The sequence below is a fragment of the Pelobates fuscus genome, chromosome 13, assembly GCF_036172605.1.
Source record: "Pelobates fuscus isolate aPelFus1 chromosome 13, aPelFus1.pri, whole genome shotgun sequence".
Classification (NCBI taxonomy): domain Eukaryota; kingdom Metazoa; phylum Chordata; class Amphibia; order Anura; family Pelobatidae; genus Pelobates; species Pelobates fuscus.
Window position 1 is genome coordinate 105,341,117 of NC_086329.1, and position 17,968 is coordinate 105,359,084.

Below are 17,968 nucleotides of genomic sequence, written 5' to 3' on the forward strand. Positions count from 1 at the left end.
ATTCAGTAAAATGAATGCTTTACACAATCCGTAGCACATTGAGACATTCAGGAATGTGACCGACCTTGAGGAGTTTTAATGCTTTGACTTGTCCCGTGTGCCGGACGTGGGGGCCCCGACACAGGTCAATCAAGGAGCCGCATCTGGAAAAGCAATGAAACGGAAAATGAGCCCCGTGCAAAAGGCTGATACATTGTAGCCATTCTTCAGAACATGCGAAAATCTGTTAAAGGAAAATCACAGAACATGGCAACCAACAGGCAGGTAGATTACCCAGAATCCTAGCTGCTGCCGTTATCCAGGTGGGAAGTCACAGGCAGACTACCCTCGCTCTTACTGCTCCTGAATTTCATAAAAATTAAATTCCATCATTCTGAAAAGGAAGAGCAAACTGGAACCTGGAAATAAGGAGCCGAGCATTGTACACCCTTTAATGGCGCAAACGGCTTTATTTTTATTTCCACGTTACCAGCAGCCTGCTCATTTACTTAACCGCCATCATTTTCATTACACTAAGCAGTACAACGCGGGGACTGAGCCATTAGGGATTCTAAATCCAGGCAGAGCAGCGTGTATTGGCGTTACGCTTTTAAAGCACACCGGGCAATGCTCAATAAGGCAGGAGTTATTTGGGTTATAATCCAAATATAACCCATGGTCAACCTTAGCACCTGTTGGAGTAATGCAGAACACCTGCTTAGCAATGAAATGGTTAAAAACAGCTAAACCTGGACTGCGAGAATGTGGTGACAGGTTTTAGATGGTTAAAGGGGCCATACCCATTTTCTGTAACCGACATGGAGGCAGGGATGTATTTACCACAAGGCAAACAAGGCATTTGTCTAGGGCGGCACTTTCAGTGGGGGGGGGGGGGGGGGGCGCCAAAAAATGCCACCCCAAGCTCCCAGACAAATGCCTTGCTTGCCTTGTGTTCTGGGGCTGTCCACCTTACTGTGAGTGAGTGTAGCCGTCAGTGTGTGTCTGTGAGTGAGTGTCAGTGTGTGTATGTCATTTTATGTGTGCCTGTCACTGAGTGGGTGTGTCAGTGTGTGTCTGTCAGTGAAAGTGTGTGTTGGTTAAACAGTGTGTGCCAATGACTGTATGTGTGTGCCAATGACTGTATGTGTGTGCCAATGACTGTGTATCTGTAACGGAGTATATATATCAGTGCATGTATCAATGAGGGCATGTGTCTGTCAGTCAAAAAAATGTCCTTGACACGAATGGGGGGGGGGGGCAAATTTAGATTTTGGGGTGCCCGAATTTAGGCGTGCCTAGGGCAGCACAAATCCAAAATACACCACTGCCTGGAGGAAATGTGCAGGTTAATAGAAAATGAAACATGTGAACACATGTTCTCCAACCCCCTCAAAAGGATATTCTGATACCATGATAAATAGCTAATCCATTTGTCTATAAAGCCATCAGTTGCTCACAGGATCTATTCACTAGACACATTGTATTATCACATGTTTAATCAGATACACAGGCTCGCCCCTGTTTGCAGTATACAAGGCTGGTCTGATTTGTTGGATTTTGGATTATATTTGGGATCGGATCTATTTGTTTCCCGTGGTGTGAAGCAATGCCTGGCTGTCTATGGTATTTGCTGGATTCTGTTTGGGAAGGTACACATATCCCTAAACACACAGAGAGCAGTTTCACAGGATATTAGGAGATATGTTCTGCTGATATGGAACCTGCAAGATTTTCTGTTTAGTCTATAATATATCAATATATTGTGACCTGGCTCCTCAGCCAACCATCCTAACAAACAGCCAGGGTTCTATATAAAAAGATGTTCTGGTCCAGAGTTCTGATTGTGGCCCAATCACCATGGAAACCAATAACATTTCCAGCTCATTACTCCACGTTTAGAACTCTGCCCCAGAATGGCTCTTTTATTTCAGGGACAGAGGCAGTGCAAGTGGTTATGGTCAAACACGAAAAACCAGAATAAATATTTACCATTCCAAGTGGGTTTACTTCAAATAAAAGACATAATATCCTTTTGAAATCTAAACTTGTTAAATAGCGGGTAATGGCACATTATGATTGCTATTAAGTGATTTTTAAAATTTTTAATGAACCTGTTTTTGAACGTAACATTTGCACCAAATGTTTTTTTTTTTTAAATCTCCTATTATACCATGACCCCCTCCGTGCGTGGGTCAGTAACTGGAAGTATTTATTTCAGAATTTTGAAAACACTTTAGTATTTCGAGTGCTCCTCTTAAAAACATCCAATATTATACAGCTTGTTTTTGTAGATCTCATAGGATGCACAATACCTGTAAATGGTTGTAGACGTTTCCACCTTTTCCTCAATGACCCGCGTTTTAAATTTGTTGTACTGTATAAGGAAATAAAAAAATTACGGAAAAAGAAACAAAAAACGCACTTCATTGAAATGTTGGCGTTAAAATATCAGATTTTTAAAGAGGTAAATCCAGGGTTAGAAATACAAACCGCAACTTGCATGATATAATTAACTGCATACACGTGGCTGCTTAATGTTATTAGGAACCAGCTGTGGACCTGCGGTGATTAGAGGCCTAGCAAGACTAATAAACATATAGCTGCTATACCAACCATAGTCTGCTAACTACAACATAATATAAACACAACAAACTTTCACATCCAGACAGGAGTTCCCGGACAGATCTGATCTTCGTGGTTTATAAAGATTTTCCCCCAGAGATTCTACCATTATAGGAAGAGTATATTATTAACAGATAGGACGGGTATCTTCGCAGTTTGTAACACAATCTATATTACTCCTATATACAGGAAATCAGCACTGACTCACGGTAGGTCTTTATCTACTACGTCCAGAACAAAAACAGCTCAAACGTGCCTTTTGTGCGTTTAAGTGTTTATATCCGCAGTGGAGATTTCAGAGACATGGCAGAGAAGTTTCCACAGAGTACAGATAGAGGGCATCCTGGCTTGGATTAAAGTCCAGCGGTTTACCTTGAAGAGGTCCAGAAGGTCTTCCCGGGTCACTTCAATTCTTTGGAAGGGAAGTTTCTGTTTAATAATATTTCTGCACATCGCCTCCAGATCCGGTAGATGGCTGCCCAACACCGTGCTACAACAGAGAAAGACTCAGGTGAGGTTTCAGGAGGTTTCTTGTGTGACAGTTCTTATTTGACAGTTTTTGGTCTTAAACATCTTTTTCCCTCCGTATAGTGGCAGTACTTACAAGTGGGATGTTCCTTCCGGTGTTGGACAAGAAGCTCCCCCTTCTTTGAATAATATAGCTGTGCTCCGCCTGCTGCCTCCATATAACCTGCAAGATTGAATCACCCGCCAGTTCTTCTTGTCCCGGCAACGGGACGGACAGGTTCCCCAGTTCAGGTGGAGAGGTGCGATCAGCACAGGCTGCTGATCGGGGAGGTAATTGCCCGATGGTTCCCCGGGTGGGAACTGAGTGGCGCAGTACTTCCGGTCTAGCGTTATGGAACGCGACCGGGTACTTCCCTTTTGTGGCTGCTAAGATGAGTTCCCGGGCGGTCCTCCTCAATTGCTTTTCGCATGCGCACAGTGGTGGAACGCACGCCGGGAGGCGTTTGCGTTCCACCAAACACGGAATCGCGCAACTGCGCATGCGCGAAACCGGGGTTTTTTGGCGCCAAATTTAAAAATTAAATTTTTTTTTTTTTTTTTTTTTTGGTATATAAACTGTGCAGAACCTTGCTGACCCCAAGGGTGGGTGTACAGCTCTGGTTCTCCGTGTCACCAGCCCTCCTACACGGACTTTAGTTGATTTAAGGTGAGATTTTATGAATCTCTCCTTTTATTCATCTATTATTTTGCATGCGTCTATTTATATGTCTATTTCCATTTCTATTGAAACATTTTTTTTTTTTTTGTTTGATCCACAGATATGTCCAGTCCTATTCCCCAGGACAAAGCGGATAAGGACAAGATGTCAGCATCTGTCCCTAAAAAAGCCACAAGCAAATCTAAGCACTTATGTTGTCTGGAATGTGCTGTACCTCTGCCTGACGGATGTCGCAAAAAGACGTGTAATCAGTGCTCTGTGGAATTGCTAGAGAAAGCTAAGCAGACTGATATGGCATCCTTCCTGGGCTGGTTCCAGGAAAATTTGTCCCAGACGTTTGAGTCTTTTAAAGATTCTGTGAAGCAAGAGCCGGCTATACAAGAGAAGCCTAAGAAACGTAGAAGGAATAGATCTCCTTCGGTGTCTGACGTTTCTTCAGGAGAATGCTCTATTTCTTCGCCTTCGGATATTTCCAGCCTAGCTTCCAGTGTGGAGGAGGGCTTCCCACCAGAAGAGCTGAAAAAATTTATTAAGGAAGTAACATCAGCTATACAAGAAACGCAACCTACCAAGGGTAAGGTTAAAGGTTTCCCGATGTCACCTAAAATCTTGGATCTCCTTCATAGAGAATGGAAGAATCCTGAAAGACGTGCATTTATTTCCAAACAATTTAAACTGTTGTTCAAACTACAGTCGGAAGAAAAGTGGGAAGATCTTCCTAAAGTAGATATTCAGATTGCCCAGCTATCTAAGAAAACCACTATACCCATTGGCGAAGTCTCAGGACTCAAAGACCCAATGGATAAACGAGCCGAAACTTCATGTAGAAGATTATTTCAGGCCGCAGGGTACCAATGCAGAGCCGGTATTGCAGGTTCAGCGGTTCTCAGGGCTCAGAGCGTTTGGCTACAATCCCTGGAAGAATCTCTTATGGGAAAATCAGATGCAGATCCTTCCCATCTTATGTTCCTACTGAAATTATCTAATGAATTTCTTTTGGATGCCTCTGATGAGTCTATGCGTTTAGCAGCAAGAATCATGGGATTGTCGTCAGTGGCCAGAAGAGCTCTTTGGCTACGTACATGGACAGCAGATTCAGCATCCAAGGCTGCCTTGTGTGAATTACCCTTTGAGAGGAACAAACTATTTGGAACACCTTTGGAAGACATTATTAAACAAATGTCAGACACAAAGAAAGCCCTACCCCTGGAATCAAGATCACAGGGTTATAAACGTTTTCAGTATAAGGGCCAGCGGTCCTTTCGTTACCAAGGGCGGTTTCGAAGGTTTCAAAAACAGGGTGGAAACAGCAGCCAGTGGTCTAGACATGAATCCAACAGGCAAGACAAAAAGAGGAAGTTTTGACGCCAAAAGAGTGGGAGGACGCCTTCGGTTCTTCGCCCAAGAGTGGAAAAAGAGTACATCAAATGGGTGGATTATAAGAACAATTTCAGAAGGTTACAGAATAAAGTTTTCAACAAAACCACAACCCTCCTTCCTACTATCAGACTATCCTTCAAACAAAAAAACAGAAGCACTCCTAACAGAAGCTCTTCTTCTTTTAAGAAAAGATGTGGTAGAGAAGGTACCCAAACGTTGGGAATTTCAGGGGGTTTACTCCCGTCTGTTCCTGGTTCAGAAACCAGACGGATCCTTTCGGCCAATACTAGACCTAAAGCAAGTCAACACCTGCATACCGTACCAGAAGTTCCGCATGGAAAGTATTCTGTCTGTAACGCACATTTTACAAAAAGGAGATCACATGGCAAAGTTAGATTTAAAAGATGCTTATCTACATGTACCGGTTTCAGAATCTTCCCGGAAGTTTCTCAGGTTTGCGGTTCTTACAAGAAAGCGAAGGATTCTCCATTTGCAATTCAAGGCTCTACCCTTTGGCCTGTCTTCAGCTCCTCGAGTTTTTACGAAGATCCTGGCACCCGTAGCAGCAGTCTTACGTCTGAAAGGTATCTCGATTGTTCCATACCTGGACGATTGGTTCTTGAAAGCCAAATCGAAACAACTGCTAGAATATCATCTCAGGATTACGATGAAGGTTTTAAAAGATCACGGTTGGATCCTGAACCTGGAAAAATCCAAGTTGAATCCGTCACGGAGTCTGGAATTCTTGGGTCTTCAGGTAGAATCACAGTCCCTGTCTCTGTTTTTACCAATAGAGAAACAAAGGAGGATCTTAAAAGCCGTATTAAAGCTGCAGAAAAACCTAAGCTCAATCAGGGATGCTATGAGTTTGCTAGGCCTCCTCACTTCTGCAATCCCAGCAGTGGCTTGGGCAAAAGCAGAATCAAAACCATTGCAATGGGACATTCTTTCACAATGGACTCGAAAACAGGAAGATCTAGACTCTCCCTTCCACTTATCCGCAAAGGTGAAAAAACAGCTAAACTGGTGGAGAGACAGGAGCAACATTTCAAAAGGCCTATCTTTTGCACAAAAACAGTGGATTACGATAACCACAGATGCTTCCCAGACTGGTTGGGGCGCCCATCTCGGTTCTCAATTCCATCAAGGTCTTTGGAACAAGGAAGAGGCAGGCGCTTCCTCAAATTTCAGGGAATTACTAGCGGTCTGGAAGGCACTGGTGTCTTTCGGTTCAGTCATCGCCAATCGGACGGTGAGGATTCAGTCGGACAACGCCACCACTGTGGCTTATTTAAATCGCCAAGGAGGCACGAAGGTAAAAGCTCTCCAAAATCTCTGCTACCGTATAATGTCTTGGGCCCAAACCAATCTTCTTGCAATCTCAGCTACCCATATCAAAGGGTCTCTAAACATTATTGCAGACGACCTCAGCAGAAATCATTGGTCTCAGGCAGACTGGGCACTATCAAACCAGGTTTTCTTGGAGCTAGTTTCCCGCTTCGGCAAGCCAGAGATAGACTTGTTGGCGACAAGGAGAAACCGGAAAGTGCAGAGATTCGCTTCTCTCCAAGCAGGAGACTACCCAGATGTCCTAGACGGTCTGTCGATCCCTTGGAACTTCAACATGGCTTATATTTTCCCGCCTGTCGCTCTTATTCCCCGGATTGTTCAGAAGATAAGATGGGAGAAGGCAAGAATTCTAGCAGTCCTGCCCTTCTGGCCAAACAGAAGTTGGTTCTCAGAAGTGGAAAACATGACCATATCACGTTGGTCTCTCCCGATCTCTTCCACCATATTAGAGAATGTGACTCTTCCAGTAGAAACCCTGGAAATGTTTCGCCTGACAGCATGGTTGCTGCAAGGATGATTCTTCAGGGTCATGGTCTCTCAGAACACTTATGTGACGTTTTGTTATCCTCTGTCCGCTTGTCCACTTCGAAAATCTATTTCAGAGTCTGGGTGAAATTCAGAGCCTGGTGTTCTCTTCGAGGTTCGGATCCTGCCAGAACGTCTATCCCGGTAATCCTTTCTTTTTTACAGGATGGTTTTGAAGCCGGACTAGGGGTCTCTACACTCAAGGGCCAAATTTCGGCTCTAAGTCACTTCCTGGTTCGTGACATTGCCTCAAACATACTTGTCCGAAGGTTTGTTAAGTCCATACGGTTAAAAAGGCCTCCCAGATTAGTGTCTTTTCCTACCTGGGATTTGTCTCTGGTTCTTCAAGCCCTTTGTGAACCTCCGTTTGAACCATTGATTGAGGTCCCCATCAAGCTACTAACCTTCAAGACGGCTTTCCTGGTGGCTATCACCTCCGCTAGGAGAATTGGTGAGATCCGAGCTCTGTCATCTTCTCCGGAGTTCACCATATTCCATCAGGAAAAGGTGGTCCTGCACCCCAGGCCTTCTTTTTTGCCTAAAGTTATCTCTAGGGCTGCGATTAACCAACCTATTATTCTGCCGTCCTTTTGTCAGTCTCCTACATCGGATCTGGAAAGAAAGTGGCATTTCCTGGATGTTAGAAGATCCCTGAAGATCTACCTTCAGAGGACTCAAGGGTTTAGATCCTCAGATCATCTCTTTGTCTACTTTCAAGGCAAGTACAAGGGTCGTGCTGTTTCCGGACCCTCTCTGGCTAGGTGGCTTACAGATACCATCAAGTTGGCTTATCACTCCAAAGGGATTCCTCTCAGATTCCTGTTGAAAGCTCATTCCACTAGGGCTATGGCAACCTCCTGGGCTGAAAGAGCAGCAGCATCACCTGAAGACATCTGCAAAGCGGCTACTTGGTCTTCCTTGCATACGTTCATCAAGCATTATAGGCTGGACATATTTTCATCTTCTGAGGCTGCTTTTGGGCGTAAGGTGCTGCAAGCTGTGGCCTGCTGAGTCCCCACCCTTTGTTGTATGCAGGTTTCTTGCTATATCCCACTTGTAAGTACTGCCACTATACGGAGGGAAAAACAGTAATTTTACTTACCGTAAATTCCTTTTTTCTTAGTATAGTGGCAGTACTGGGTTTCCCTCCTCTTTCATTTGGATTAAATGTTTTTTGCATTAGTCTGTCTCCGTTTGGTTCTTTTTTATTACTGGCGGGTGATTCAATCTTGCAGGTTATATGGAGGCAGCAGGCGGAGCACAGCTATATTATTCAAAGAAGGGGGAGCTTCTTGTCCAACACCGGAAGGAACATCCCACTTGTAAGTACTGCCACTATACTAAGAAAAAAGGAATTTACGGTAAGTAAAATTACTGTTGTTTTCTCTAAAAACTTGAAACACCCCCATCACGGCATCTCTCACAGTAACACGCTTCGTTTAATAGTTGGAAAATCAATAAAACAAAGCACTTCTCACAGGTGATAAGAGTCACTGCTTGTAGAAAAAATACATAAACAACACTAACAGCAATAAAGAGATATAGGAAATAGATCTGAAGAAAATGTAACGCTTAGTTTTAAACGAACTAACACACTGCAGTTCAGTACATTACATAGTTACATAGTTACATAGCTGAAAAGAGACCTGCGTCCATCAAGTTCAGCCTTCCTCACATATGTTTTTTGCTGTTGATCCAAAAGAAGGCAAAAAAACCCAGTTTGAAGCACTTCCAATTTTGCAACAAGCTAGGAAAAAAATTCCTTCTTGACCCCAGAATGGCAGTCAGTTTTATCCTCGGATCAAGTAGTTATTACCCTGCATTGAAAGATTATATCCTTGAATATTCTGTTTTTGCAAGTATGCATCTAGTAGCTGTTTGAACATCTGTATGGACTCTGATAAAACCACTTCTTCAGGCAGAGAATTCCAAAAAGATAAGTCCTGCGCTCACTCCTATCACTCCTGGGCGGCAGCAACGACCATAGTACACATCAGCTCCAATACAATCCAGTAAAAACCAATGAAAAAAAAGTTACATGCGCTCTCGTCTTAATCCCTATGTATATTTAAACAAATGGAGGTCATTTAAATATACATAGGGATTAAGGAGAGAGCGCAGGTAACTTTTTTCCTTTGGTTGATTGATGGACATAACCTATATTTAAATTCTACACGGCCAGTTTGGCATAAAGCTAGCGAGGCCCCTGCTCAAGTGACAGATTGCAATAGGTATTTACATCATCTGCAAACATTAATTGGCAAAGCCACAACTTAAAAATGTCAACATTTATGAACACCTCCCTATAACCTCACCTGACTTGCGTTAGGTGGGAGCATGCCTACTAACTGGTTAAAACTAGCAACTGGGGATGGGACCTGCGAAATAACAGAGGGCGCTATGTATCTCCCATGCCCCCACTAGTGGACATTGGGAGCAGAGAAACTGCTATGATTACATTTGGGGTTAATCCAGCCTCTTGTGGCTGTCTTCCGGACAGCCACTAGAGGCGCATGTGCAACACTGGAGTCATATTATGCCTCCATCACGCAAAGCGTCCATAGGAAAGCATCGCGAAATGCTTTCCTATGGACACTGAATGCACGTGCGGCACTGCCGCACATGCCGCTCCGCTGACGTCAGACGGGGGAGGAGAGGTAAGGGAGCCCGGCGGTGGAATAAGGTGAGTAACTGAAGGGGGTTTAACCCCTTTATCACCACGGGAGGGGGACCCTGAGGGTACTATAGTGTCAGGAAAACCGATTTGTTTTCCTGACACTATAGTGATCCTTTAACAGTGAGAGACAGAACAAAAAATTATAATAATAAATCCAGAAAAATGCATGTCAAAAAGTTATAAATTGATTTGCATGTCAATGAGTGAGATAAGTATTTGATCCCCTATCAATCAGCAAGATTTCTGGCTCCCAGGTGTATTTTATACAGGTACCGATCTGAGATTAGAAACACTTTCTTAAATGGAGTTTTCCTAATCTCAGCTCGTCGCTTGTATAAAAGACACCTGTCCACAGAAGCAATCAATCAAAATCCAAACTCTCCACCACGACCAAGACCAAAAAGCTGTCCAAGGAGGTCAGGGACAAGATTGTAGACCTACACAAGGCTGGAATGGGTTACAAGACCATCGCCAAGCAGCTTGGTGAGAAGGTGACAACAGTTGGTGCGATTATTCGCAAATGGAAGAAACACAAAATAACTGTCCGTCTCCCTCGGTCTGGTGCTCCATGCAAGATCTCACCTTGTGGAGTTTCAATGATCATGAGAACAGTTAGGAATCAGCCCAAAACTACATGAGAGGATCTTGTTAATGATATCAAGGCAGCTGGGACCATAGTCACCAAGAAAACAATTGGTAACACACTATGCTGTGAATGAATGAAACCCTGCCAAGGTCCCCCTGCTGAAGAAAGCACATGTACAGGCCCCGTCTGACGTTTGCCAATGAACATCTCAATGATTCAGAGGAAAACTGGGTGAAAGTGTTGTGGTCAGATGAGACTAAAATCAAGCTCTTTGGCATCAACTCAACTCGCTGTGTTTGGAGGAGGAGGAATGCTACCTATGACCCCAAGAACACCATCCCCACCGTCAAACATAGAGGTCGAAACATTATGCTTTTGGAGTGTTTTTCTGCTAAGGGGACAAGACAACTGCACCGTATCAAAGGGACGATGGATGGGGCCATGTACCGTCAAATCTTGGGTGAGAACCTACTTCCCTTAGCTAGGGCATTGAAAATGACCGAAAACACAAAGCCAAGGCAACAAAGGACTGGCTCAAGAAGAAGCACATTAAGGTCCTGGAGTGGCCTAGCCGGTCTCCAGACCTTAATCCCTTAGAAAATCTGTGGAGGGAGCTGAAGGTTTGAGTTGCCAAACTTCAGCCTCAAAAACCTTAATGACTTGGAGAGGATCTGCAAAGAGGATTGGGACAAAATCCCTCCTGAGATGTGTGCAAACCTGGTGGCCAACTACAAGAAATGTCTGACCTCTGTGATTGCCAACAAGGGTTTTGCCACCAAGTACTAAGTCGAAGGGGTCAAATACTTATTTCACTCATTGACATGCAAATTAATTTATAACTTTTGACATGTGTTTTTCTAAATTTTGTTTTTGTTATTCCGTCTCGTACGGTTAAAATACACCTACCATTAAAATTATAGCCTGATCATTTCTTTGTCAGTGGGCAAACGTTCAAAATCAGCAGGGGATCAAATACGTTTTTCCATCACTGTATTTCATTAGCCCTACATAGTTAAAATTACAGTTAGCTCTTATAGCAATATCTTGTTGTTTTCTGTATTTTGCTTTTCATTATACTTTTTAACGTAAAGTATAGTTTGGTGGTAGGGGTCATGCCACCGTGATAGCTCAGTAGATAGGGATCTATGTGTCGGATCTCAGAGCCACAGGGTAAATTCCTGGCAGGGTCAGCTGGCTGCCTCTGCTTTTTATCATTCGATAACTCAATTAGGTAATATTAGCAAATGTCATGCCTTAGGACAAGAGTTCAATAAATGGTGCAATTATTATTATTTATTTTGGCAGGGACCAATGTTATTTCTGTACATTCTGCACATGGCCTTAGTCTGCATACCAAACACACCCAGTCATTACCCCGGCATAGGCGCCTGAAAGGGACCTATACAGTCCCACTACGTACAAACACTTGGCTATATATAACTGCCTTCATTGTCCGTGAAAACCCTACCCCACTCATCACGTTTTACTTCCATAAGGCAATCCATGGTCAATGTCCTAAACATGTGTCTACATGGCATGATTTTTTTTAAAGAAAAAATGTTTTGTTTTTTTTTTAAAAATAAACTATACACGCTTATAGTGACATGCACCTTCCAAGCTGGGTAGTGGGTTAGAGTTATATATTTTCATGGCGTGGCTCAAATTTTGTATGTGGCACCATGGCACTTGTCTAATTTAGGGAGCGGAATGCAATGTTCATTTCTCACTATATTTACTTTAACTGGTACTGAACACAGAATATACAAATAGTGTGGCTTAATAGTTCTGAAAACGGGTGAAGTAATTGTAGCTGCATTTTACCTGCCCGAGAGATGAACATCATAGAAAAACCCATGCTCCGTACTGGGTCCGCTGCACAACAGTCCGCCATAGAACTGCTCCAATGCCAGCCCCAAGATATGGGCACTGGAATGCCAAAATACCTAAGGAGAAAATTGGGTGAGAATTAACCAGAATCTGGTACTATTTTCAGGGTTTTAACCAAATGTGAGCCAATTCACCAAGTCACATTTATCTCAAGGAAAATGGATTGATTGCCTTTCACCAAGTTATATGTTGCATAACTAACAGGGCTTTGTCTCCGGAACACAGTGTATTAAAAGCTTTGCAGGTGTTAAAGTATTCTGGAGCTCAATTCAAAGCTGAAACAAAACAGTTATGCACATGGCAAACCATAAACAAGAGAAAGTAGTATACATTGCAATAATCTCTCCAGCTAGATTTAGATTTTGGAGGTAAAGAGTTGATCTGTGACAAATTAAAAGTGCAGATTGTGTCGGAGATATCATGTCCGAGATAGTTGTAAAAAGAACTGGGTCAGGAGAAAGCGTGTGGATAAGAGGTTAACTGGGGAAAATTCATAGCACACAAGTGATGCTATACAATTAGTGAAATTAGGGCTTTCCTAGAACCCAAATATTAAATGCTATGATAAACAGTAAAACAAGGACTATTAGTCTATGCACTGTAAGCACAATATAGCGATAAGGGCTAGCTCTGGAAAGATTACATAGCACTTATTTACAACAGACAGACTTTGAATTAGGACACATCTATACTAATGTGCTGATGGTCACGCCTGCAATACACCCAATCTGTACATTTGTATTGATGTTTGTGATGTGTCAGGAACTCAAAGTGCACAAAGAACATAATAAGCTTCAATAGGCACAGTGATAATATTCTTGAAGTCAGCTCTGTTTTCAGTTTGGATATTGGGATGGGGGAAGATAAATTCTCCATAAACTCAACAATTCCCAACAGCCCTCCTTTACTGAATAAAAGTTAACTTGTAAAGTAACTCACAGACTGGCCTTCACGGGAGTCAAACATCACAAAGTCAACAGCTGCGTCCCCTTCTAGTGGCCGGTTCATATCGTAGAGATCTCCATTCACTTTAGCACATACTGCATGGTGAGCCACATCTGGCCTAAAAAACAAAAACAGTTGTTACAGTGGGTGGTGGGGGTGCTTGTGTTGAGTGAAGAGACATTTTGACTGTGGCGCTCTTACCGAATCTGTAAGACCACCTGAAGGGGGTTGGTTTTCCAAGACTCCCCTCTAAGTTCTCTGCCTTCGGAGAAGATGTTGATGGGACGACTTTCCTTTAACACCCTTTGGGTCAGCCTCTCCTCGTAGCGCGCCCTCAGCTTTTCATAGAGTATGAGTCGCTCATTAATAAACCCAGACACAGCTTTGGGCTGAAAACAAAATGGATCTAAATTAGGCAGACAACTCATAACAGGCAGCAAAATAAAACTACTGTAAGCAAAAGCTGAATATGTTTTTTTCCCGTTTAACTCTTTATATATGTAAGAGAAGTAATTTTAGCAGTAATGGTTAAATTTAAAATGAACCAGTCATTTATAATTCAGATGGAGGACAAGTGTTGAATACAGTAAAGAAAGATATGATCTGTACACTATGATCTGTAGCACAGTGTATAAATAAAAAAATTAAAAGAATACATGTTTGTGTTCCTGACCCTGTAGTGTTCCTTTAAGATAATTAGCCAGAACACCATACAGATGACTTGTTATGCACTTTAAAAACTATGTCAGACATGGAAGGAGTGTTTTAAAACTGACATTTGTTAGCAGATTATTTTTTGTTCAGTTCAGTATTCTACCTGTATAATTTCGCCTTGATTCTCTTCACTGACATTCCCATGACCGGTCACTGGGATGCTGTCTGAGCAGCTCTATTCAGGGAAAAAATAAAAATAAAAAGTTAAACAAAATGTTCATCATTTTGTAGTCAATAGAATTGAAAAAACATAACATGTTATGAGAAGTTCAACATTGGATAGATTTTGTGTATTTTAAAGCACTGCTTTATATATTGGTTAAAGGGACACTCCACTGCCAATATACAAAAAACAAACAAACATAAATCACGGTTTACTAGCTATATCCCCAATGATAACATCCACACATTTAATTATGTATGTTTTCATTGTGGGTATATCTAAAACCAGCTTGTAGAGCTGTAAATCTCTGTCTGCAGCTTTTACAAGTCCTCCCCTTCTAACTCTGCCCAGACTTTCTGCGTCTGTCCAATCACAGGCTTCCCAATGCAGCTCAATGAGAAGTCTTTGCAAGGCAGGTGCTCTGGGTAGTTGCTGCCTCTTGGGTTTATCTCCACTGAGCTAAACCAACCAGGAAGTAACATTAGCTGCTGTCTTACAGCCAGCCAGGGGGGGTATATTCAAACTTGCATTTGATTTATTTTGAAAAGGGGGAGCAGCTAATGTTACTTCCTGGTTGGTTTAGCTCAGTGGAGATAAACCCAAGAGGCAGCAACTACCCAGAGCACCTGCCTTTATGCTAATGTCTTTCCTTATGCTCCTCGACAAAGTCATATTTTTTTTTTTTTTAAATTCTTTATTTTTGATGTGCACAAAAAATAAACACGCATCCTCATTACGCCACAACAGCGGTAACAGGGTATATATCACATCATTATTACAGCATTGCGGGTTGTGACATTTATTAGTCAGGCACATTTTAGTTTTTATTAGGGCTAATACTATGAGGTATCTTGTCAGTTGAAATAAAATAAAATATACAAGACTGCTTTTTGTAACTGGTAACATCGTGCTGTAGTGACTATCTTGTCGTTTATGTGGCTACGCAGGTTCAGATATATCTGAGTGTTTTGCCATAGTGTAAGTAGAGTTAGATTATACATGCGCTTAAAACATTCGTTCTAACAGTTATGTCGATGAGTTGTCTTGTTTGAGAGTAAAATTATGTGTGATGCACGAGATCAAGCTATGTAGTGGCTCTTGCTGTCATGTGTAGTACTTGCGGGCTCTCTGTGCGTCACAGAGGTCTGTTGTTTGCGTCGGTAACTGTTGGGCCGATGTTGTGTAGCTGAGTAGCTAAACAGAAAGTCATATTTTTAAGCCAGAAAATAGAGAATATCCTTTGCTCAAACCCTCGCCTGAATATGAAAACCCAGAGAATTCTAACTGACCCAATTGGAATGATCATATCCTATACATTTCCCAGGACATGTCACTGAGCAGCTTAATTAGGGTAGGTCTCACTGCATTCTCGTTTCTGTCAAGGTGCCCAAGTTATTACGGCAACACTGAGACCCGACTGAAGTGGATGGAACTCAAAAAGCAAGTAAAATTATGCTTATTTCACACTAAACCTGGAAGTGAAGAACCAAGCGGAAAATTGCTAGATTTTAGGCCAAAGTAGCTGAACTTGAAGAATTCTCCAAGTTATTTTTCCAGATGGGCTATTTTGGCCTCAGAACTTACAATTCTTTACAATTTCCGGGTTAGTAAACCAGGGGAGGTGTGGCTAGGGCTGCATAAACAGAAACAAAGTGATTTAACTCCTAAATGACAGTGAATTGAGCAGTGAAATTGCAGGGGAATGATCTGTACACTAAAACTGCTTTATTTAGCTAAAGTAATTTAGGCGACTATAGTGTTCCTTTAATGCATAGGTAAGGTCACCTGCCACCGACATTTCTATTACAGGAAACATGTATTCATTTACAAGGGTCACTTTGGAAGTCAAGATTTTATCTCCAAAATATAAAAAGCCATGTTGGTATTAGATGTAACAATCAGTCTAACTGAAATTAAATGTATTAATGTGCTACATTATATCAAATGGAATAATAACCTGCCCATGTTTATAGTGATGTGTCCAGGTGCTGGAATGGGGGTACCTCTGTAGTATGGGAGTATTGTAACACAGATACAGTGAGTGATTATAGTACAATACTCTGCAGTCCTGCTCACACTGACTGATATCAGATTGGCTCTATATACACACACTGATTAATAAACCCCCTATTAATAAAGCATTATTACAGGAGAGGAGGCAGTAAGGTCATTTCCTGGTGACAGAAGCAGTCAGTATAAACCCAGACATGGAGATGATATAATAATAACCTGACCCTGGCAAGCACAGCCCCGGCATGGAATGGGTTAACCAGTCGGCCCCTCTTGATAAGGGTTAATAACTTCATATCCAGCAGCACCTTCCAGCCATCACATGTCAATTCACACACACAGCGCCGCCATGACGCCTAGAACCCCGCCCACTGACTGCCAACCACCAGGACACCGCCATGTGGTTGGCAGCTGTGACTCCTCCCACTGTCCGTGCCTGTATCTTCCCACTGGAAACAGATCGATGTGGGATCGTTCCGTACAGTCAGCCCAGCGTCAACAACAGCATGCAATCATTGGATGCATCCGCCCCCTGCAGGTAGAGATCACACACTACACTGCCAGTCACTGCATCACCCCTGCTTTATTATACTGGGGGATTACAGAACCACCCAGCACCGCTTTATTATACTGGGGGATTACAGAACCACCCAGCACCGCTTTATTATACTGGGGGATTACAGGACCACCCAGCACCGCTTTATTATACTGGGGGATTACAGGACCACCCAGCACCGCTTTATTATACTGGGTGATTACAGGACCACCCCGCAGCGCTTTATTATACTGGGGGATTACAGGACCACCCAGCACCGCTTTATTATACTGGGGGATTACAGGACCACCCAGCACCGCTTTATTATACTGGGGGAGTACAGGACCACCCAGCACCGCTTTATTATACTGGGGGATTACAGGACCACCCAGCACGGCTTTATTATACTGGGGGATTACAGGACCACCCAGCGCCGCTTTATTATACTGGGGGATTACAGGACCACCCAGCACCGCTTTATTATACTGGGGGAGTACAGGACCACCCAGCACCGCTTTATTATACTGGGGGATTACAGGACCACCCAGCACCGCTTTATTATACTGGGGGAGTACAGGACCACCCAGCACCGCTTTATTATACTGGGGGAGTACAGGACCACCCAGCACCGCTTTATTATACTGGGTGATTGCAGAACCACCCAGCACCGCTTTATTATACTGGGTGATTGCAGAACCACCCAGCACCGCTTTATTATACTGGGGGATTACAGGACCACCCAGCGCCGCTTTATTATACTGGGGGATTACAGGACCACCCAGCACCGCTTTATTATACTGGGGGAGTACAGGACCACCCAGCACCGCTTTATTATACTGGGGGATTACAGGACCACCCAGCACCGCTTTATTATACTGGGGGAGTACAGGACCACCCAGCGCCGCTTTATTATACTGGGGGATTACAGGACCACCCAGCACCGCTTTATTATACTGGGGGATTACAGGACCACCCAGCACCGCTTTATTATACTGGGGGAGTACAGGACCACCCGCACCGCTTTATTATACTGGGGGAGTACAGGACCACCCAGCACCGCTTTATTATACTGGGGGATTACAGGACCACCCAGCACCGCTTTATTATACTGGGGGATTACAGGACCACCCAGCGCCGCTTTATTATACTAGGGGATTAGAGGAGAACCACCCGCACCGCTTTATTATACTGGGGAATTACAGGACCACCCAGCGCCGCTTTATTATACTGGGGAATTACAGGTCCACCCAGCACCGCTTTATTATACTGGGGAATTACAGGACCACCCAGCACCGCTTTATTATACTGGGGGATTACAGGACCACCCAGCACCGCTTTATTATACTGGGGGAGTACAGGACCACCCAGCACCGCTTTATTATACTGGGGGAGTACAGGACCACCCAGCA

At 43.2% G+C, this 17,968-nt stretch overlaps 1 protein-coding gene across 1 annotated transcript in view; it reads right to left on the reverse strand.

Annotated features, from left to right (window-relative positions):
- TARS2 (threonyl-tRNA synthetase 2, mitochondrial) overlaps positions 1 to 16,406 on the reverse strand; it is a 39,576-nt gene extending 23,170 nt beyond the window's left edge. Inside the window, exons 1-8 of the mRNA XM_063440412.1 lie at positions 16,249 to 16,406; positions 13,955 to 14,026; positions 13,339 to 13,526; positions 13,132 to 13,255; positions 12,127 to 12,248; positions 2,974 to 3,091; positions 2,292 to 2,353; positions 65 to 143 (exon numbers count right to left, since the gene is read on the reverse strand). Of these exons, the coding sequence (XP_063296482.1) occupies positions 65 to 143; positions 2,292 to 2,353; positions 2,974 to 3,091; positions 12,127 to 12,248; positions 13,132 to 13,255; positions 13,339 to 13,526; positions 13,955 to 14,026; positions 16,249 to 16,320 (837 nt within the window). The 5' untranslated portion in view covers positions 16,321 to 16,406. The remainder of the gene's footprint in view (positions 1 to 64; positions 144 to 2,291; positions 2,354 to 2,973; positions 3,092 to 12,126; positions 12,249 to 13,131; positions 13,256 to 13,338; positions 13,527 to 13,954; positions 14,027 to 16,248) is intronic.
- Between the last annotated feature and the right edge of the window lie 1,562 nt (positions 16,407 to 17,968).